Source organism: Pseudopipra pipra, chromosome 2, assembly GCF_036250125.1.
Source record: "Pseudopipra pipra isolate bDixPip1 chromosome 2, bDixPip1.hap1, whole genome shotgun sequence".
NCBI lineage: Eukaryota > Metazoa > Chordata > Aves > Passeriformes > Pipridae > Pseudopipra > Pseudopipra pipra.
The window spans coordinates 104,090,341-104,113,298 of record NC_087550.1 but is presented as its reverse complement, the minus strand read 5'-3'; the positions used below and the strand labels follow the sequence as shown (position 1 = coordinate 104,113,298).

General features: G+C 37.9%; 1 protein-coding gene across 9 annotated transcripts in view; it reads left to right on the top strand.

Annotated features, from left to right (window-relative positions):
- The window catches only part of MAP7D2 (MAP7 domain containing 2), an 81,280-nt gene that overhangs the window by 44,163 nt on the left and 14,159 nt on the right, over positions 1-22,958 (top strand). Inside the window, exons 2-9 of one of the 9 annotated variants that reach the window (XM_064646746.1) lie at positions 56-133; positions 3,413-3,576; positions 11,325-11,439; positions 12,363-12,461; positions 14,345-14,455; positions 15,743-15,865; positions 18,741-18,889; positions 19,843-19,970. In XM_064646746.1, the coding sequence (XP_064502816.1) occupies positions 56-133; positions 3,413-3,576; positions 11,325-11,439; positions 12,363-12,461; positions 14,345-14,455; positions 15,743-15,865; positions 18,741-18,889; positions 19,843-19,970 (967 nt within the window). Of the gene's footprint in view, positions 1-55; positions 134-3,412; positions 3,577-10,866; positions 11,134-11,324; positions 11,440-12,362; positions 12,462-14,344; positions 14,456-15,742; positions 15,866-18,740; positions 18,890-19,842; positions 19,971-22,958 lie in introns of those variants that run through there. The other 8 variants (XM_064646740.1, XM_064646742.1, XM_064646741.1 and 5 more) reach the window with 8 other exon arrangements.

The window sequence follows — 22,958 nt, the reverse complement described above, 5'->3', positions numbered from 1 at the left end:
CTTTAGTTTTGCTAACACCTTTTTAAGACTTTTTTTTTCTTCTCTCTGTCTTTAGCCATTGATGGATTTTTAAAAACTGATGAAAGACAAAGACTGGCAAAGGAAAGAAGAGAAGAAAGGGAGAAATACCTTGGTAAGTTGGCAGGAGGTGTATGCATTATTTATGTATATGTGTTAATAGGATTAACTAACAAACATTTTTTCTGTTGTGAATTTAAAACATTGTGGTTCAGTCTGTTCCTAGTCTTTATCGCTTCTTTTGAATTAAATAAAAAACTGTCTTTCTGGATTTTCCATTCAAGTGTTTAATATTCTATAGCTACAAGCTGATATTCTTCTTTGATTTATGTGCTTTTGAGTATAGGTTTATGTTCAAGATACTGACTGTTAGTATTCTGATTTGTAAAAATATCAAATAAGCTTTGGATAATACTCAGGGTAATATATAGTAAATACATTGGTAAAGCAGCCTCAATTTTAGCCTGTTAAGTTTTAGTCATACTGAAAGATATCATAGAGTTGTTAAAGCAGATACTTTTCCATAAGTTTTTAAATGATTAATCTTTCAAGAGAATGAGAAAAAATATTATTCAGTTCCTGAACAGCATAAGCATTGGTTTCAGAGAATTTTTTTAAATAATAAGGTATTTTTAATCTATTAATAGAACCAGGGAAATGTTGAGGGAATTGTAAAATATAAATGTGTGTGTGTGTGTAAAATAAAAAATATATATAAGGGGATGTGTGTATACCCAGTTAATATATATATGCATGAATAAAATTAACTCTGAGACATTGATTTGGACTTTCTATAGTCTATATGTATATATATATATATATATATATATAAATTAAAAAAAAATTGAACTATTAACTTCACTTTTCCTTATTGTAATGACAAGAAAGGCTAGGAGCACTGTTCCTAGAGGTTACCGGGCAATACCAATCAGAAGGAATTGTCAGTGTTTTATGATTTTTGTAAAATTTAAGCTAGGCATATATTTTGAGGAAATGTCAACTAAAACAATATGGACACCTGTGAAAAGAATCATAGGAAAATACTGTTTTTCTTGCTTTAAATAAACAAACTGCTGACCATTTCTTGACAAAACCTGAGGCTTGAGACCAGTGACTTGACGTTTTTTAGTACCATGGGCTTGGTCAGCAAGATTCCTTTTGGTAGTTCGGTGAAAATCTGCTGCTGTTTAGTACTTCATCTCCCCCGAGGTTCTGTCTATCTGGGGCATGAACCAGCCTGAGCTGTAGGTTACTTCTCTTCCAGGTATGCCCAGTCTAGGCTATCTCTTCTGTCCTCTTGATTATCCCTTTCTTGCTGGTTCCTGAGAAAGTGACATGATGAGTAGATTGGAAAGGACTTGGATTAAAAAAGCGGAAGAGATGAGAGGGAAACTGAAACCTGGAGAATTTGGGAGTGGTTGGCCCAGGGAATTTGGAAGGTGTTGAATGCAGTTTTTTCCCAGACATCATATGTGCCTTCTGAGAACATAGTTTTTTTAGGGTTAAGACCATTTCTGTAATGGAGAGCTCTGGATTTTGGTCACGGTTTGACTGTGGCAGATTTCTTTTAGAAGTTCGGAAAAAAGCAGCGTGTTCCCCAGGAGGTCAGGTCTTTAAACAGTCAGTAGGTACTTTGCAGCAATATGGACTAACCTTTTCAGCAAAGCCAAAACTCATTAATCAGTGGTTTCCCTAAATCAAGGAACGAGAATTGTATGTATGTTGGTGATGATGGAATGGTTTGCTTCTCTGTCCAGAATCAGTCCCCAATTTCACTTACTTACTCAGAAGGTAATCTTAGCACAATCTCTGGGTGCTTTATTTTTGGTTTTTATGAACTCCAGCATGCTTTTTTTCACCTACTCTACGTGACATGGCTAGCAGTTGTGAATAATTAATGAGTGGTCACTTGTCTTCCACTGTCTCTGAGGTAACTCTTTTTCTGTTGACAAGTTTGGCTCTTCACACATTCAATCCAGGCTCACCTGCAGCACTGACCACCCTCCCCCCCATACTGCCCTGTCCTGGGTGGGGAGGAATAGTGGATTTTCATAAGGCAAAAAAGAAGACAACATCAACTATATTTCTTACAAGAATAAGCTAGAAGGTGTTCTGCTAAGCAAGCTGAGTTTGAAGAAGGATTTTAGGAGGATTCTGTGTTCAAGGGGAAGAAATACAACTGTTGGGAAAGGATCTGGGTGTTGGAAAGACTCTGGCTTTCACCCAAGGGCTTGAGGATGTAGTGGGGCCAAAAGGGACCAAAGGTCACAGTTGCAGTTAAAGAGCCTGAGGGCAGGAGCTGAGGGAAAAAGGCTCAGAGGAGGGAATTGAGGTGGCTGGGCAAGAGCCTAGGAATGATGGGGAGATATTGCGATAGAATTAGAAGGGTGAAAATGTTCTGTACAAGGAAACAGGAACTGAAGGAGCAGTGTGAGGCTGAATACGTGAGCATGATGAAAGACTAGCTCTTGTATAAACAGCATTAATTCTGACTTTCCCTAACTTTCAAGTTCTTAGCCTGGCAACTTTGAGAATATTCCTTCTTTGATATCGGCTGTGTGTGTGTTGGTATGTGACATTACAGGCTTGTGTGTATGTAGGCATGCTTACTGAACTCCTCTTTCCTGCCTTCTTATGGAATACACTTGCATGAGAAAAGTGAATTTTTCCTCATGATTTGCCACATCAACTTCTGCTACTTGTTCTCCTCCATAAACCTGAAGCAACAGTCCTGTATGTAATGTTGCAGTCTGAATTTCTGTATCACGGTGATCTTGCAAGAAGGTTATTCCTCCAGTTGGAATAAACAACTGGGCAAACCCTCGATAACAGAAGTAATTTTTTTTCATGTGAAAGGCAGAAGTGGGTAAAGATGAAGTACCAAATTATGAGCTGAATGGTGTATTTTCAAAACTTCATAGAAAACTTAGCATATGTTGTTTTCATGTATTTATTTGGAAGGCAGCTCCATAACAAGAAGCAGTTTTAAAGAAATTCCAAGGGCTTTTGCTTCAATGTACGTAACCGATTCACTTCAAAGCTTACTGGGAACATTTGTTATGTCTGAAAAAATAATTTGGCTTTAAGATACAGAGAGATTTGAAGCATAAACAAAAAAGTGTTTTTAAACTGTTCTGCACACTGTTTTTACATAGGTAAGGGGCACAAACTGTCACCTTGTGTACAAGGGCTTCCTTACTTGTTTATTGAGCAAATCACTTAGCTTTACTAGTTGTTTCAGCACTTCTGTTCACTATGTTTTTAATCTTAGTGTACTAAGACCCTGTGTACTTTTACACTATTTGTTCTTTTACACTATTGTGTCATGCTATCAAATAATTTTAAAACAGAAGAAGATTTTTTAAAGTGAAATGCACCTTTTTCTCTGCATAAGCTGCCAGGGAACAGCAGATACTGGAGAAAGAGAGAAGAGCAAAACTTCAGTATGAAAAGCAAATGGAGGAGAGGTGGAGAAGACTGGAGGAACAGAGGCAGAGGGAGGAGCAGAAGAGAGCAGCTGTTGAAGAAAAACGGAGACAAAAGCTTAAAGAGGAGGAGGTGAGGTCCACTGGGAGATGTGCAGCAGAGCAGTTCTGTGGTAGCATTAACCATAGCTGAATATTGACATTCATTAAACGCTTTGGGGGGGCAGGACTGGAGACATGTGGGTATTACTTCGGGAACTGCAAACCACATCAGCACAGCTATTAGGAGTCTACTACTGCTTGTACATCAGAAAGACTTTCCAAAGCGGTTTTTTAACTTGATTTCTGTCTGATCTCACAGAGTAGTTGTCTACTATTGCTAACATATCTGGGACTCTGATTGTCAAATGATAAAGCACCAGCTTTCCAGAAGGTAGTTTTTAAAGATGAGTGTTTCTAAAAAGGGAAAGATTTTTCTTACTGTTCTGTTTATTGTCATGAAACAGAAATAATGTTTATGAAAATGTGTTGTTTCATTTTTCCTTGGTGACAGAAACTCAGAAATTCTTACTTAAAGCAGTAAAGAATCTAGGCTGGTTTAAAATTCTAGCACAGAACAGAATTAATCACATATATTTTAAGCATCTTCCTACCCTTCCTCTCTTCTACACTCCCTGCTGAGATTGTTTAAGGTTCTTTTTTTGCTCTAGTGAGTCCAGTTTCTGGTACAGATCTCTGAATGCAGTGTGTGTGTATATTTCTGCATGACTTTATAATGAAAACACTAGCACTGCTACTGCAACTGATAAAGAATTAATGATTTTTGGAAAAGGGGGCAGTGGTTTGAAAAAAAAAAAAAGGCCAGTAGAAGATATTTCCCTAGTTCCTAGATAAAAAAAGCTCTAGAAATCTGCAGTTCCTCCTTTTTTCTGCCCCCACCATCTTTTGATCACAATAACTTTGCAAAACAGTTAAAACGCTTCTGCATGGAATCAGAATAATACACTGCTGTTCATTGAATTTTTTGTTAGATTTTTCACATTAACTTGAAGAGAAGATTATATCCTGTCATTTCTCTTTCAGCTTTAACATACTGATTGTGGCTTCTGTGTAATGGCTGAGAATTAATTTTAAAATATTTTGTCATGTGGTTTGTTTCAAATTCTTTTAAGAAAAATGGCAAAAATCAGAAACAAAGGGGGGTAGGAGGTCTCTCTTCTGTGGTAACATCGTTGACCTGATGTGCTCCTTCCCCAGCATTTCTTGCTGTAGTAACCTTTTGCAGCTAAGCAAAATTGATTCCCTCTGAGGGTTGTGAGGGAAAGGGGCAAGTGCAATAACTTCCAAACCCCTGTCCTCAAAATTTGCAGCAGAGGGAGGTGGGGAGATGAGCAACTGCCTGCTTTCCCTGCCTGCACGGTTTGCCTTTGCTGGAGAAATGAGAGCAGGGTTGTTGGACATAGGAGTGGCTGTGGCAGGTCAAAGCCAAGGGGTCTGTTCAGTGGGGACTCCATCTCCTGCAGTGGCCTCCTGCACTTCCCTAGTGATGGACATAAGAGGCTGAGCATGGAGTGATGTTTGTCCCAAGCATCAGCAAGCCTGTTACAGCTCCCCAGGACACTATGTGTGATGGGAGACTTCTCTAATGGTGAGAGAAAGGCTGCTTCCAAGTGTTTGGTCATAATACAAGTACCACTTCTCTCACTGGGATGGTCTTTTTTGCTTAGACTGTCCAAAGCCTTTCTTTAAGAGTTAAGACAGGCCCAGATCTGGCTTCTTTACCTTTTCTTTCCTCCCTCCCTCTTCCCCCAGGCTGAGGAAGATGAGAGGGGCAGTAGGACAGGAGAGGATGCTTGCTTGTTTGGGGATGGATTAAACCTGGTGGGAGGAATAATCCAGGAGCCTCTGAAGGAGGAGAGGGTACACAGGGGAATAATCTGTAGAACAGGGAAGAGTGAGAGAAGAAGGAAACTGGAAATATGAGACATCACCTTCTGGCTTCCCTTCGTGGTTTCTTGTCCCTCATTTCTCAAATTCCACTTGAATTCTACTAAAGGATCTGCCAAATTCCCCCTCTACTTCTGATGAATCCTTCAAACCCCATGTGCATAGTAACAGTGAGGGTCTGAGTAAGGATGATGATGAACTTGCAGCTCCCTGGGCATTGCAAGTTGCTCGGCTTGTGAGTCATTGTGGCCATTTAAAGATCATCTTTACTGGAAGAGCTTTGAAGCTGTATTTCCCACACCTGGGGTGGGGGGTGCCCTGGCCAGTGAGCCAATATAATGCAACATGTCCTCAGTGTTCTTCATTTTAACTCTAGTTTACACTGGCTGGGGACTGGAGCACCCATTTTACCTGCTCATCAGGTGTCTGAAATGACAAGCAGAGAGATTTTCTTCCTTGCTCTCTGCCTTTTTGGTTGTCCTTTGTATTTTCCCAAAGTTATTTTTCCTTGCTTTTTAATGCAGCAGAAGGTAGTGCATATTTGTGATAGGAACAGGTTATATAAATATCTCTCTACAAAATATTGTTGTTGCATCTGGAAGACTTTGAGAGAGAGAAAACTGGTGGGGACTTGTTGACTCCTATGTCAGAGCATCCTCTGCTTGGCTGTTTTGCATGCTAAGGACTTCTTTAAGAGGAGGTGGCTAAAATTCCATTTATTTTGCTTATTTTTAATCCGCTCTACAATGCAAGATAAGATATGGTGGTTTTATGTCTGTATTGGTAGGAATGGAGGTGTTCTCTTAGAGTTCACCTCTGGGGCAGCTGGAGCTTCTTGCAGAGCACAGTGAAAGTGTCTCCGATTCTTCAGACAGGATCTGAATAAATATATATGAAAATATGTGCTTGCCCTGTTGACACTGACTGCACATTTCTTATCTGCAGAGGTCTTCAGTAGCACTGTCCTTCCCTGTGTATTACTCTTAAAGTTGCCCTCCTCCTTTAGTAAAAGCAGTCCCTGAGCCTTGAGGAAAGAAACATGTTGTTCAACAGAAGTGATTAAAGAGTTGCTTTTAACTGGGACTGGATAAAAGTAAAGCTAGTTCTTTTTCAGTTAAAATAATTTTTTCCTTGTCTCTGTCTTGAACTTCCATGTGACTTGGAAAATGCCTTGCAAATAGGTGTCTAGCTGTACATGGGTTCTTGGAAGTCTTCATAGGAGCCGTGTTCTTCTGCTGATCTTGGATTCCATAAGAAAATATGAACATCACTTGTACAGGCCATGTCAAGGATGCTTGTGTGAATAAGAGCAATAACATCCATCTAGTCAAAGATTTATTTTTAATAAAACTATCAGATTTTATTAAAAAGGAAACTGATAAAATTAGCACTGAGCCTACCAGTAAACTAATGTTTAGATGACCCTGTAGACAGCATCAAATCTAAGCCAGCACTTGACTGGAAAGATTGATGTAACAACTGCTAAATGGAAAAGAATATCCTGCATCATTGGAGAGACTGTTTTAGTGCACATGCAGTATTTGTTGCCTTTGTAAAAAGTATGCACTTAGACACAAGAGAGTGGCAACTCTCAAGATATTATAGCTTTAATTACTTACTGTATTATATACAATTCAAATTTAATTACTTTTAAAATTATAATATATGAAATAATTATTGCTTTCCAAACAGATTTTGGCAATTCATATCCTGAGTGGGATTCTGTTGCATGAGAAATATAAAAATTCTGCTGTAAACTGTTTGAGATTGCAAGCAGTCTTTCACTCTGCTCTGTGGTGGACATGAGGAGAAATATTTAGTCCTCATTACTGACCATCCTCTGCCCTCCCCCTGCCGTTCCCTGCTGTGGCAGCTCCCTTTGTACCTTAATGCAGAGCCTTCCTCTGTCCTATTTGTTTGAGGCACACACCCTGACACACACCCATAACTGTAATTGGTTGAGAGTAGAAGTTAATTTTATTCAGAATGGTAGTAAAATTTAAGAATACTGTATTGCTTTTAATGCACTATTTAAATAGAAAATAACACAGCTCTTTTGTTGCTATATGGAAGAGCCACTCAAAAGATGAAGCCAGCTGATAATATCAGGAAACAGTGAGCTACTTACGTACTGTGCTGTATGTAAAGAGAAGAGGAAAGAGGTGCTTTTGGGCTCTTTTAGATATTTATATTGCAGGTGTAAGAAGATCAGTTTAGAATTGTTTGCACAAATTATTTTAAGTCATAATACTTTTAAAATTAATTTTTTCCTTGTTGTCACATCTGTGTTATGTTTTGCACAGAGAAGAGGAAACTACTTAGTCAAATTACTTGTTTTCTCACAACTGGGTTTTGTTTGTGGGTTTTTTGTTTGTTTGTTTTTAATTCAGACAGTACAAATGTTTATTCTGTTGCTCAGGCTGAGGAAAACCTGGATGAATAACTGAAATTTGGAAAGTAACATGTATTTTTAGATACTAGCAGTAGATGGCTCTCTTTTATGGCTTTATTAATTCTTAATTTAACCTACATGCAATTCTTGTGCATTATAGTTTTTTTGTGGGAACTCACTGTATCTTCACTGCAGGCATTGTTTCCTCTATCTGTAGCTGTTAGAGTTCCCAAATGAGGATCACATGGGTAGTTTAATATCTTTTTAAGAAGGTATTTCATCTATAACATAGACTGGAAGGGTTTTCCACGTTTGCTGGTGAAGGAATGCTTTGTCTTGTGGTTTAATTTTCGTCACAGAACAAATTATTAATGTATGAGGTGTTTGTGCTATGCTTCCTTGTGTCTTATTGTTTTCTTTGGCTTTTTAGTTTTGTGCCAACTTAAAGTGTTTTTTTAATAACCATCCTTTCTTTGTGAAAAATGGCCTTCATATTGTTCTTTATCTAAGCTATATCTGCGTGAGGTTTAATAATTATGTTCTATGGTGCTTTAATGAAAGGCTCTTTGCAAATGAAATTCAGTGATCCTTTCCACATCGCGTAGTTGAAGATTTCAACCTCAGATTGTAGGTAGCATGGACTTTCAATTAGGTATGAGGAATCATTTAATTTCTTTAATCTATTTCACCATGCATTTTATTCTTAAAACACTTGCATAGTAGGTGGTATAAGTGTATTAGGTGGTTTGCCAACTATAGAATATTGCTGGTTCTTGCTCGAAACGTCATTAAAAAACCCTAAACAAAACAGCAAACAAACATAAATCAGCCAGATAATTGAAACTGGACTCCTTTCATCTTATCTTTTTTGATTTATGTCTAACAATATTAATTAGAAACGGGAAGAAATAAAGGTTCTGTATAAGAATATGTTTTAGTGAGAAATAAATGGTAGGGCAATTTTCCTTGGTGTAAAGAGTGTGGGTAGAAGGGTAGGTTGGAGCAAGATGCATAGTAGAAGAAAGTAGTGAAAAGAAGCAGACTGCAGAGAAGAACTGCTGATGAAATAAGTGAGGTTTGGAAAGAGTAAGGACAGAAAAAGGACTCAAACAGAATTAAATTAGAGAGGTGGGAAATTAAAAGTAAAAAGCATTAACTTGAAATGCGAAGGCAGCACACAGAGGTTTTAAATGTGAAAACTGCATCATCAAGTAGTAAGAGAAGAAAGAAAGACTGTAGCGAACTAAATCAGAGGGGAGTGGCTTCTGATTCCAGAGACTGAAAGATTTTTTTCCTTTCTACACCCCAAGTAGGGACAAGAAGTGAATAGGGTACTCAGAACTGTGGGATTTTCTGTGCTGTTGCAGAAGAGGCTGCACTTGAGCTTTGTGCTGCCTCCTGATGCTTCGTGCATTTGCTCCACAGGGAGAAGAAGGGGAAGGAAGGAGGCAGAGCTTGCATTTTCATGCCTGCCTGGACACTGATGGCACTGAGGAGACAGAAGGGGGGAGGGAGGGCGGGGAAGCAGCTGCCTGCTTTCAGTGGTCTTTGAATGATGTTACCTGATAGCTGTGAGCTCAAAACACATGACTGAAAAATCGTCTTCCGGAGACAGCAGAAGAAATTGTAACAGCAGGGTGGGGCACCTGGCCAAAAGGTAACAGGGACAAGAGAGCTGAGAATGATGGAAAGAGTATGCAAAAATTTTTTTTCTCACTCTTTGTATGGAGGGTAATATATTGGAATTCTTTATAGCACAAGTGATTTTTAATGAGATTAAGGGAAGAGAGCTTAAAGATTAAAGGTAGTGGCTTGCTGTTGATATTGATGGATAACTGTTAGTAGGGGTGGATGAGGTAGAAAAATGAGGTCAGAAATAAGTTACTGCAAGTTGTAGTAGAAGAGATTCTTCAAGGATGTGGAAGAGACAAAAGTATATTGCAGATAACCATAAGATGATGGGAAGACATCTGGCATTGTAGAAGGCTGTAGACAGAACCCCAGGAAGGTAACACGAAGGTTACAGGTACATGTATAAAAGTTCTGGCATGGAGGTTTCTGGAGGTGCCTGATGTTAGGGTCTGATGTGCTGAAGGTGTTTCATCAGAGACTACAGGCTCAACATCAGTGCAGAGACTGAAGGAGACATGCTTGAACAAAGACTGAAATTTTGTGGTAAAATACCTCAGAGCAGGGCGATAGGAAAGCCAGTCTCAGTTAGAGAAAGTAATCTGTCCAAGAGATGTATGAGAGGTTTTCCATGCAGTTGATCTGAGCTGCCAAAAGATACTGAAGACAGAGCAGGGGGTTGATAAAAATCAGAAGGGGTATGATGTAATCACAGAAGCCTGCAGGATCCAGTTTGAAGTGGATGAGAGTAGGAATTTTACACTAGAGCAGAAGGACATAGCAAAGATAATAAGTAATAGCACCAAAATACTAATAGGATCAAAGGTCTAAAATCCATTGGGGCAAAAGTTGGAGGCAGCAAGAGTAGACTTATCTTTCACGGTAGGGGTTGGGCTGTGAGGGTGAGGAGGTTGCCAGATGCGAATGAGGTACTGGGAGGAGGAAGAAAAGAGGCTGTTAGATGATGGAACGGTGGGTGGGGAAGAACCACATTATATCTGCTTGAAAGGAGGAAAAGAAAAGGTGCAGAGATCATTGCCACAACAATAAATCACTGAGAAACTGGCAGAGGGAGGAGGTGGGAATGAAACTCAGTGGAGGTCTTTCAGTAAGTCAGGTGGTGATGGAGAGGACATAAGGTGACCGGACTTTGCTGTAGGTTAAAGGTAGAACAGGATTTGGGGAGGGAAAGAAATATATTTATTCTCTCATATCTGAAAATCCTACCTCAGCAAGCCATGGAGAAGAACATAGGCATAGAGTGAGGGGAAAAAAAGTGAATCTTGGAACAGCATGATCTAGGCATGCACTAAAAAAATACACAGAGTGAAAAAAATCAGAAGCTTTTAACTGCATAGACTGTAAGGAACATAGCGGAAGCAAGGAGGGAGTTTTTGTAAAAATAAATATATAAATAGGGCATCCTGCAAAGTAACCTACTTTGGGTTTGAAGTGATCATTTATCTGAGTGACTAGGTGGAGCCACTGGCATTGCAGCAATTTTAATGTGCTCAGAAAGAGATGGGAAAAAATCCTGATGTCTGCATAGACAAGAAGGAGTTAATGCTTGTCGAGCATTATTCTTATACAAATTAAGTCCAGAGCACAGCAGCAGCCTCACCAGCAGGAGCAGATGCTAGGCAGTGATGCAACCTGTGTTATTTACTTAGGCCTCTGTAGTGACCTCAGTGGCTTGCAGACAAAGGACACACATATCTGGAGGTAGGTAGAATGCTGATACCTTCTTTTTTCACTTCTTTTTCTTTTATTGAGAACAAGTGCCTGTAATCATCTTGTGTGGAGCAACAGGGGGACTGTGTATTTTTAGCATGGTTTCAGAAGGCGGGGGGGGGAAAAAAGCCCCCAAAGAACTGACTGAGATTTGGTTTCTGGTTTTGTACCAATACAACCAGGAACGTTTAGAAGCCATGATGCGTCGGTCCCTTGAACGCAGCCAGCAGCTGGAACAGAAGCAGAAGCGATGGTCGTGGGGAGGAGCACTGGCTGCAGGCTCAGGAGGGAGAGATGGTAAGTGAAACAGGCTGCCTGCATTGCAGATCTGGAAGTGCAAAATGCGTGAGATTGTGGAGATAGTAAGTATGATGGTTTTATAGTTAGGGTGGTACTGTAGGGGCTTCTGCCTTGGGGCGTGAATAACTACTTTGTAATTGCTTGCCAGGCTTCCTCTCTCTAATGCCTTCTGAGGAGAAAGGTTCCTCCTAACTTTAGGAATGCAGATCATTTTAATGGAGTAACCAGAATCTGTTTGGAGGATGCTAAATGCTAAAATTAAAATTGATGCACAGTCTCCCTTATTATCTTCCTCCACATTGTCTTCCCACACATACAGTTAGCAAATTCAATATTCACCAAAGGACTGAGTGCTGTCTAAGCCTTGCAAAATGATGATCTGTTTTTGTTTGGTACTTTTAAAAACCTGCTGGGAATTTCTAGATGACTATGCAGCATGTGCAGTTTAAAATAGTTTGTTTTTTCCCCCCATATACATTCTGTTACTGCTGTTTTTGCTTTGGCTTCAGAGCAAGTTGTTTTTATTACATAATCAGTCATGTGCTGCTTTTATATTTCAAAAAGATGCATGTTTTCTCTTTTATCATACAATTTATTTAAATTTGTCAGATTTGAATAAACTGATGTTATAGGGGAAAATGTCCATGTTTGGGTGATGATGAAATATGACAGTTACTCTTTTAAACAGTGTGTAAATATACTTAACTTTAAAAAGGCAAACTCTGTTTCACATCATAGTTTTAATAGTATGCCATTAAAAACCACAGAAATTAAATATATGTAATAATAAAAGAAGTCTTTTATATTTTGAGAAAGAAACCAGTTTTTCTTTGTGGTGCAGTTTATGCTTAATTCCAGCTCCCCCAACTTATTCAGTAATTTCTTTCACCTCTTTTTGCTCTGATTTCTCTGCTGTGTAGGTGAATCAGAAAATACCCCACCCCCTGTTCTAGGTTTAGCTGCCAACACCCTTCCTCCAGACCCTGTGACCTCTACTGCTCCTGCTGATTCCTTCAATGGTATTTCAGAGAATCACAGTACCATCGTGTCTTGTTTATAACTGTTCTAATCACTGTAATCCATCCACTGATCTTGTCCTTCCTAACCACCATTTTCTTATAATTTCAGTCTGGTAGTCTACAGCATTACCCTTAGCGTTGTAGACGAATGTCTTTTTAATTTCTTTTTAATTTTGCCATGGTGGAGCAGTGCATGCCTCACATTCCAGCACAGTAGAGGCATTTCATGGTCTTCTCAGTAACTGTAGACTTCTACCACCCAGATTCTCATCTTTGTTAATTCTGTGGGTGCTCTGTGTGTGTGTGTGTATAATTAGGCATATATTTGACAGTTCTAATGGATGGGCACAGGTGCTGTTGAAAAAAATTTCAGTTGCCACAGTAAGACAAAATGTGTTATGAAGACTGTGTTTCATCAAAACAGTCCTCTTTTTACATCTCAAGGGCCTTTTTCTGCAATATTTTAAGACCAGGTAAATTTGGAATAAATTTACGTGGCCATGCTGTGTTTTCAGCCTCCTAAAATGAATTTTGGCTTAACTGGTATTTGTAACAAAGTCAGGGAGTTGACTTTGTTTAAACAATTATGTTTTATACTGTTCAGTTATCTTTTTTTGCATTTTTTTTGTGGCTAGGATTTTTTTAGTTATTGTTTCCATAAAAGGACTGTGAAGTACATGAGTCCTCCAAAATTACGAATGTATTGCATATAGGATTTCTAATCTTGATTGTAAATGTACTTGGCATTTTGAAAACAAAACACAGCCTGTGCTTTTGAGAAGTAGGTTCCTTCTCTCCCCCCAAAGGAGGAGTTAGGCTTGGCTATTACTCCTGCAGAATGTACAATAAATGTTCTGCCCATGGTCTCACAGAATTCTTATTTCTGTGCAAAGAGATTCAAATTTTTATCCTAATTGTTGTTTATGTGCAAAGATATTTGGCTGTGCAACTGATGTTTTGCAGCATACCAGCATCATACGTGCTTTTTTAAAAAAGCAAATTGTATTGTCTACTGTAGTAGATGGAAGCAAATCTTGCAAACCCCACTGGGGCAATGATTTGATGGATGTAATGGGGAATACAGTAACTTAGGAGCTGCAGAATTACACATGCATGTGCCTTGCTGAAAATATTTTTGGTTTTGAAAGAAATAAAAATCAAATTTAGAGGACAAGGAGCCTATGTTTTTGGCTTCTGAGTATCATACAGTGATCATCATGTACTAGTACATTGTTGTAATACTTAGGTAACATTTTTCCTTCATTCAGTTGAATAAATGCCAAGGTAGGAAATGGATATTGTGCTCAAACAGACTTTGTCAAACAGTATTTCAGAAGAAAAATGTACCAAGAATCTGCCTGCCTTTTTTTTTTTTCATCTTCTCAAGCACAAAAAGATAAAGCCAAAGAGTGAGGTCTCATCATGCAAGCACGCAAATGTTGTTTAATTTTACTATTAGAATAATACCTGAGGTCTATCCCAGGTCTTCCAGACTGAAAGTTGAGGGGAGAGGGAATGAAGATGAGTTCAGAGTTGTCATGTGTGCAGTTTGTTTTCTTTGGGTAACTTTATGCTTGTGTTGGTATTGAGTATCTTGTATCAGAATGGCTTCACTCATTCAGACCTGATATATAATTAGGTGCCAGAGGCAGTACAAAAAATAGGCTGTTGTAAAACTGGAATGTTAAATTCACAGGCAGAAAAGTTGCATCCCAAAGCATGTGTCACAGGATGCTGCTCTTCCAGCAGTCAGAAAGAGCTTATCTCCTGCCTAATTCAGTGCTGTGAGTGGCAAGGGCCACGAGTACAAATGCAAGGTTAATTTGGGGAGTTTATCAACACCATGACGTGAATACAAATATCTTCAATGCGTTTCTCTGCAGCATGTGACAAACTTTCAGCTTCTACAATGAATCTGCCAAAGCAAATGGACTCGCCAATCAGTAAGCGCCTCTCCTCCTCCACCGCGGCCATAACACATTCCCCCGACAGAGGCAAGTGAACATGCTGGTCTCCTGCCAGCCTAAACTCTCCTTCTGCTTAAAGCACTTCTTGTCCATATAGTTGTGTGATTTGCTTATGTATGTTATTCAAAAGAGCTCAAACATTTGAGGCATTTTTAAATTAATACAATGAAGTAGTTCTGTAGCCTGTCCCAGGACTGTGCTGCCGTGCTGGAGATCGTAGTCCAGCAACAAACGCTGTGGGTTTTCTACTGATTCTTTTTCAAGTTTTGATACTCCAGCAAACAAGGTTGTAAGTACGTGCTGTGACTGCAGCAATTTCCCATAACTGTACTGCTCGTGACCTTCTGGCCAAATAAGGAAAAACAAGCAAACCAAATATGTGGCTTGATGGTAGATATGGGATGTACCGTGGGCAGGAGTACGTCCATGAGCCACCTGGGACACTTCAATCTGGTGAGCAGAGTTGTAGAGCCCTTTAATTTGTTAGAAAACTCTGATCCACGAGAGACTCAAAAGATGATCATCTTGTAGGATTAGTGATTACTAAACACTAAAAAGAGGACCGAAGGGTTTATCTCACTGGGAACTCTTTGGCTTTTTTAGGTTTGTTTTGTGTTTCTTTTTTTCCCTCTTTAAAGTCTAATGATAAAAAATGTATTTACTGAAATAAGTGACTACAAAGGTTTTTAGAATGAAAAGAGAAGGTACATTTATTTTAAGTTCTGAATTTCTTAATGAAATAACCTCATCAGTACCTTTGAGGTTATTTTGATGGATGACTGTATATACGTGTAATAGGAACATCTATAAATATGTCTTACATAGTTGACGCTTACATTTATGGAGTAGGAAGGAATGCAGGCATATTGTATAAATAAGACTTACATAATGCGGTGAGATGGCAAATTTTAAATGCAGTCCCAGTTCGGTTGGCACGTTAGGGAGCAGCTGCGCTGTTATACCAAATGTTTTACCTCTTCTACTGGGGAAGAAGACAAACCTTTTTCATGCTGAGTCATGAAAGCAACCATTTTACATAATGGAACATGCCTCTGAGTAAGAACAAAATGCAACACAGTCTTAACCTTACTATATTTATTGTACAGGTGGGAAAATAATTTAAAAGGATGGAGAAACTAGAAAACCTTTTTCAGAGGGAATGAAAATCATCTTCAAATATTTTAAATCTCAAACACTTCCAGGGTTTTCAGCATTTCATTTAATCATTTCATCATTTTGTTTCAGTTATTTTTATGTAACATCGTTTTATTTATTTGCATTTTAAATTTTATTTTATTTGCTCCCATCCTTCAGCTCACCGCATGCATCTTAGTCCAATGGAAAACTTTATTGTTTCTCGACTGCTGACTCCCACACAGTCATCTTTAGCCAGAAGCAGAAGTACATTAATGCTTTCTGAGCAGTACAATACTCCAGGTAAAATGTGACTTACTCACTTTGAAACCATTCAGGTGTATTTGTGGCTGCATCTGTGTAGTTGCTGAAAGAAATGGAGTACCATGAACCAAATGACAATTTACATGGTAGTACAAAATCAACAATGAACTAAGTTGTTCCTGATTGCAGTGTATTTAAAATCTTGGAAAAGCACATCATCTTGTCTGTCCTGTCCTGAATGTCTATTTTAGGAAAGAAAAAAACGAAATCATTAAAACTGAAGCCAATGGAAAAGCTGAATGTATTCATGTAAGAAACAGGTTTTTAGACGAGGGTGTGACACCTCTCAGAGGCTTTGATTGATTTATTAATGTCATCCCTGTCATACTCAAATAGTATGTAGAACAAAAATCCCAGTGCACCATTTGAGCTTTAATTATTTTTACGAGGGTTCCAGTTCTTAGCTGTTAAATACCTTTTTGCCTTTAACTGTGTGACAGTGTATATATATATATATATATATATATATATATATATTTAGGTATACATACATTAGGTATACCTATAAAATGATACATACTTAGAGGAAAAAGCAGAGATACTGATAAGAAGGTGTCAGTTCCAAAAATTATTGATCTTTAAGGGATGATATTTACCATTCCTATCTGTAAATGCTAGTCTGGTAAATCCATTATTTTGCAAACATCTACAAAACTAATATTTCCAATCCTGCTAATACTTAAACAAGTGCCTGACTTCCAGAGTAGTTTCTACTTACAAAGCTATACCTAGTCACAGTGTTGGCTGAAACATGACAAAAGCTTCACTGCTGATATTACTTTTAATAAAACAAACAAACTAAAAAACACACCAAAGACCACACCCAAATGCCTGTCTGCAAAAGGAAACATTTTTTCAGGATTAAACTATTTAGATGATAAAGTCTGATCATCTTTGAGTATTTTCACACACCATGATTAAAATGGGCTTAGGTCTTGCATCAGTGCTTTTAATACAAAGCTATTTTAAAAAAAAATGCAAAGTAAACCTACTTTCCTTTGTGCATTGCTTCTTTGTTCAGTGCATAAGGACATTGATATTGAATGGCTCTAAAATTGCTTCTCTTGTTTCTACATTAAAAGCAGCCTCTACTGGAAGCGAAGATGTTGTCATACAGTACTTGGCCCATGAGAAAATTCCCAGTTTGCTTGGTGCTCATAGATCAGCTACTGCTAAGAGTGAGCAAAAACCAACTCAAAATTAGATCAGTATATTCTGCTTAAGATTTGGCAGTGAATTGCTAGGGCCACCTACAGATGATGTTTTCCATGTTGTGTTTGATATCAAAGAAATCGATAGGGATGACTTTTTTCCTTCCCTACTAGTTTTGTTTGTAAACTCCCAGCTTTATCTCACTCTCCATCACAGGACCTTTAAAGTAGCACGCTGGCATGTCTAATAAGGATACCATTTGGACTGCAAACTCCTTTCTCACTGAGCTGAAACAGAAGAGCTGATTTTGGGAACAGCTTTCTGAACCAGCATCCTCTTGTCATTTCCTCCCAAGGCAATGGGACTGTAGCTGACAGTTTTGTCAGTAATTGCCAGGAAAACTGTTGAGCGAGATCTCCCATTTGTCATGTAATTCTCACCATAGAAGTAGGTTCCTGAACAGGGGAGAGAGTTCTTCCCTTCCAAGAGCTCATTATACTGGGGTCAAAATTGCTCTGCTCCTGCATTTCTGTATGCTTAGAAATGAGGAGCCTCAATTTAAGACTCCAGGGCAATAAATTATTAATGTCACTCTGAATTAAGATATTCAGGGAAACAGTTGTTACTGGACACATAATTAATTCTTTTAGCAGTTGAAGTGAAAATACTTATCTTAAGCAGGCTTCAAGTTTCTGAACACTTTTCTTAATATTCAGTGACCTTACGCCAGCTTGCTGGAAAGTGTGTCAAAGAATACAAAGGTCTAATTAAACTTTAAAGCCTGCAAAAAGGCTTCATAAGAAGTTTTATAAGACTGCCTCCAATTAAAAAAAAAAGATTGGAAATGTGAGTTTCTTTACATTAGCACATAATTACTGTTTTTCCAAAGTCAGTATCCTTCTTGACTTTAGTTGACCATAATTGGAAACACACTATCACTTGGTTGCAATTAATGTCTGTCTTATTAATAAAAGATATACTCTGTTGATTGTACTATATGTATGTGAAGGTTTCATCTTAGAAGGCAATATGAACAAAACCAGGAGTAAAATATACCATTTAAAAAAAATCCTGTTCATATTGCAAATAAAAAAAGAGCTGCCCTGTAAGCTGTAATGTGTGTGTCACACTCAAACTGATGTCTCTCACAAATAACAATAACTGAAATACCTACAGCAGCATTTAGTTTAGGTTTGGGGGTTTTCGGTTAATTTTTTAAAATTAAGTATTATTTTGAAAAGTAAGTAAGGTATTTAGGAGCCATTGCCATGTTTAAGCTTAAAAAAAAAAACCCCAAACACTCCCTATGCTCCTGTCACCTTTCCTGTTTTGCGGTATTTGTTCAAAAGCCTCCCAACTAGAATTATCTGATTACTCTTCTTATCATATGCAAAGGAAGCTGGACTTTTCAGAGGAAAAAATAATCACACAGTCAGGTGATTCGAAAAGTATGTGAGAGAGCAATATTTTAGAGATAATTTCTAAAAAATCTTGTAAAATGTTACCTTCAGTTGAGACATTTTTAATAAACATGGGTCCATGTTGATTGTGTTACATACTGTAATCTTTTGAAACACTTATTTAAAAAACCTTTAAAAGTACCTTTGAACATTATAACATAAAAGTATGCTGTCTTCTCCTCTCCTTTACTTCCTCTGTCTGTGCTCCCTTTTGCTCTTGCTATTGTACTATAACTCTTTAGTATTCCATATCTGTCCTCGTGTAGCACCAGCTAGTCCTCTTAAGTCTCCCTACAAGGCTTCTCCCACTCGGAGCACCGACAGGAAGAAGGCGACCTCACCCTCCACTTCCAGTGCCATGAAAGGGGCACCTGCAGCCGAAGTTACTCAGGTGGGTTTGCAATGGTTTTGATTTCACTGCTGGGTAAACTGGTGCTGCTTCTGCTTGTTATCTCTCCCTTTACATAAATACAAATAAAGTGCTAGCCCTGCTGTAAGAAACAGCAATAAGAAAGTAAGCCTTGCAAAGGTCTGTTGCTTTCGTGCTCCGCCGAAGCAGCATTTTCATATCTTCCTCCTCCTGAGAATCAGTGTTGAGTGCTGCTATTTGAAACAGCAACACACCTTTATTTTCAGGGAACTGAGGCATTGAAATGTATGTTTTTGGACTTGCTTGTAACTTCTGGGAATGGGGAAGACAAACAGGATCTCCCACTGAGTATGACTATCCTGTCTTGCGGGTTAATGAGCGAGCTTCACATATTTCAGAAACTCACCAAGTGTATTGACAATGCCTCTGTTTTACACCACTTACTTAACTCTTTCATCACTGAGTCTACACAGATTAAGGCATATGTGAGGACTGTAAAATTCACATAAGGTCTTGTGTCTTGTAATAGTTAATAATACAGGAATTCATGCCATCTAAATTAGCTGCAAGTGAGAGGACCAAAGCTGAGAGTAAAGATGTGTGTGGTGTCAGTCTTAGGTGTGATTCAGTGTTACCTGGAGCAACATTTCTGTGAGATGCCTGGTTGCAGTACTGATCATATCTAGGAGGTGTTGCAGGGGCATATATATGATTTTGAAGCGCCACCATCCCTCCCAAGAACTCTTGCAGAGGCTCTGATGTGGCATTACTGCAACTTGTATGCTATGTTATGTGTTATGTCTGTGTAGAACAAAAAACTATTAATAGCACCTCAGTTGTGAGCTGCTGTTTAAAAAACTTTCAAGTGTTTGTTACAGAAATCACTTTATATGCCATCTTGTTAATAAAACAATCAAATAGATTTTTGATTTGTTGATACTGATTATGGAAACTAAAATGAACTGTGCTTCTAGACTGAGAAGATAAAGAAAGAGAAGCGACCCACAACACCTGGTTCATCATCTGGAATGGGATCTCCTCTGAGAAGGTCTGATTCTCCTGCTGCCATGTCCAGAAGATCTGCATCACCTGCAACACCTAAGTATGCCTTTCTTATTAGTGGACTAAGATACTGTGAACTTCTCATTACCCATAAATAAGCCACAGATTCCTGAGGAACTTCCTTTGAAGTGTTGTATAGAATCTAATTAATTTTAGTTATACATTCACACATATACAAATGGGAAGAGAGATGTAGATGAACAAATCTAATATATGTAAGATTGTGTTAGTGCTCACTAGAAACAATTCTCTACCTCTTCTCAGTCATTTGAGATTCTAGTGCATTTCATAATTCATGTGAAATTTTATTTAACATTTATTTTTAAATATGCTTTTGTTTTATCTGATTTTGAAGAAACTGCCTAATGTGAAGAAATGCACACAACATGAATACTAACTAGAAATTCCAGCATTTAATATATGCATTTCCTATTGTTGTCATGACCATCTGGTGCCATAAATATACTTAACTACGTGTCATCTAAACCATTGGTTTTAACCTTTGCTCATTTGCAGACCTCTGTGATTTTGTTGCTTTTTGTTCTTTTTTTTTTTAATGTAGAGCTGTGGACTGGGCAATGCAGAGCAATGTCTGGGCTTACTGCATTGAGTTCCTTTTCTTGATTGTCTTTTGCTGAAAACTCTAGTCTGTGTACCACAGCTTGCAACTCAAGTCTAAGCAAATGGGTCTTCAGGTTTCTTAGAACAGAATATTAAGTCTGGCTCAAATGTAGAAGTGTGCTAAAGTAGTCATGGTCTACAGTAGTTGTCGGATTTTTATGGCTGGTTGATTGGTTTGTTTTTTTTTTCCTTAGACCCTGTTCATGGGTCCCACTTCTGTCTTGAAAATTGTATCTTTTTGTCTTATTTTATTTATTTATCATTTTTTAATCTGCAGCTGGCCATATTTTGAACCAATATTGATTATCCCCTTTCTGACAAATTTCTTCTGCCTCAAACACTAGCTGGTGTTCCTTTTCTGTTTCAGCTCTGAGGGCATAGGAGAATGATTTTGTGTGTGAATGTGGGGCTAAACAACATACAGGAAACCATCTGACCCTGGACATTCTTTCTGGTTTAGACATCCCCTTGTATGTAACTGGGACACTGCAATTCTTGGTTCATGTTATAAGGCTACAAATCCTCAAACTTTCAATATCATATATAATATTGTCAGATTCTGAACTACATACATTTTGTGAAAAATGGAATGATATGAAATGTTAATGACATTCAAGGGTTTTTACAGTTTTGAGCAGATAATTGTCTAGTGGCACTCTGCAACGTACAGAAAAAAGTTTGAGCTATAAAAATGTGTATTATTCCACAAGTACTGATACTCCCTGTTCAGAAAGCATCTCTCAGTTCATTCAGCCAGTATGAGACATACCAAGAGACACATGTACTTAAGCAAAATGGATAGCTGAGAGTCAAGTGCTTCTTGATGGGCAGACATCCAAAAGGTCAGTGTAGACCATCATAGAGACATGTAGGGGTAAAAAGAAAAAGCTTTTGTGAAACAGATATTTAGGGCTACATGAAAAAAGTATGCCCAGTCTTAATTTGTAGCACTAATTTCCATAAAAGGTTTGGCAAAGATGGAGAATTTTTTGCCCAGAGGCGCAGATTATGGGAACCTTTTTATAGTAAAATGTTTTCATTCCTATAAGGAATATAGGACTTTAAGGAATACTATTTTTAGAGGAAAAAACAGATGCTGCATGGAGGAATTAAGTAATGGAACTCACTCTACTGGTGAGTTTCTATGTGATTGTGAGCCACAGTAGTGATCCTTTCCCCCCCCTTCTCTTTTCTCAAGAGAATCTGATTCTGACCACAGCTAGAAATGTATTACTGAGCATTTAATCTTAACATGGCCCAATTAAAACACCCTCCTTGATCTTAGAGAGATACAATAGAGTTTAAATGCATGTGTATTACTGGTTCCAGAAAGACAGTTCTGCTTCAGCACTTTCAAAACTTCCCCTCATAATTTTAAAATAAAAAATTATGATCACTATATTGTATTGTTATATAAACAAAAATAATAATATAATTATATGCATTTTTTCATACAACTCAAGTTCCACAGTTAATTTTCAATTTATCTAAAGGAAGGTTCCAAAAGCCTTACTGCCTGTATTTAAATCCACTGACCAGCAAGATCATTATCTGCCATATAAGTATACTTTTAATCTGACTAAATATGTATACAAATACTCATTTTCCTTGCAAACCTAATGATCCTTTATAAGTTTAATCTTCCAGAACACCATATGGCCAAAAAAATTACTCTGGAAGACATAAGAGTACATATTGTACAGCATTAGTAGTTACACAGTAGTTACACAGTAGTTACACAGCACCTTACCTTCGAAAGCTGTTGGGGGGAGAATCAAATGTGGCCAGTGATTTAGATGACAATTAGCTCTATGCATTTCTCTTCTTAAAAGTATATGACTTGACATTCAAGTTTTCTTGGTATTGTTCTAGTTTCTAGTTCATTGCAGTTGTCATCTTGGCTTCTCAGTGGCAATTGCTTGTCTTCTTTATATGTTATTTCATTATTTATTAATTTAAAAGCTCTTTTTATCATGGTAAAGTAGTTGAAACAGGATCAAACAAGACAATAAAACTTCAACCTGAAGAGACACAGTGATTGAGGGCAGAACAGCGTTGCAGTAATAACATAAATAAAATACTAATGTTTGAATGTGCAGATTTTAGTGAGAAAGCAAAAAGGGACAGCCCAAAACCACAACGTCCAAGATGAAATGAGTGAACAGATATGGGTGTAAAAAGGAGAAAAGGGGAAAAAATAAAAATATGCTGAGCAACAATTAAAAACAGGGAAAGAATTCAAAACTTGAAGTTATGTGGAAAAGTAAATATATCATGAAATGTCACACAAGAAAGAAATCCAAAACCATTATTTTGAATCTAACACAGATCAGTTGACAAAGATGAAAGTTAATGGATTAGAGTTTGAATAATTGAGACATTATCTCTAATTTTATCAATTGCTCTT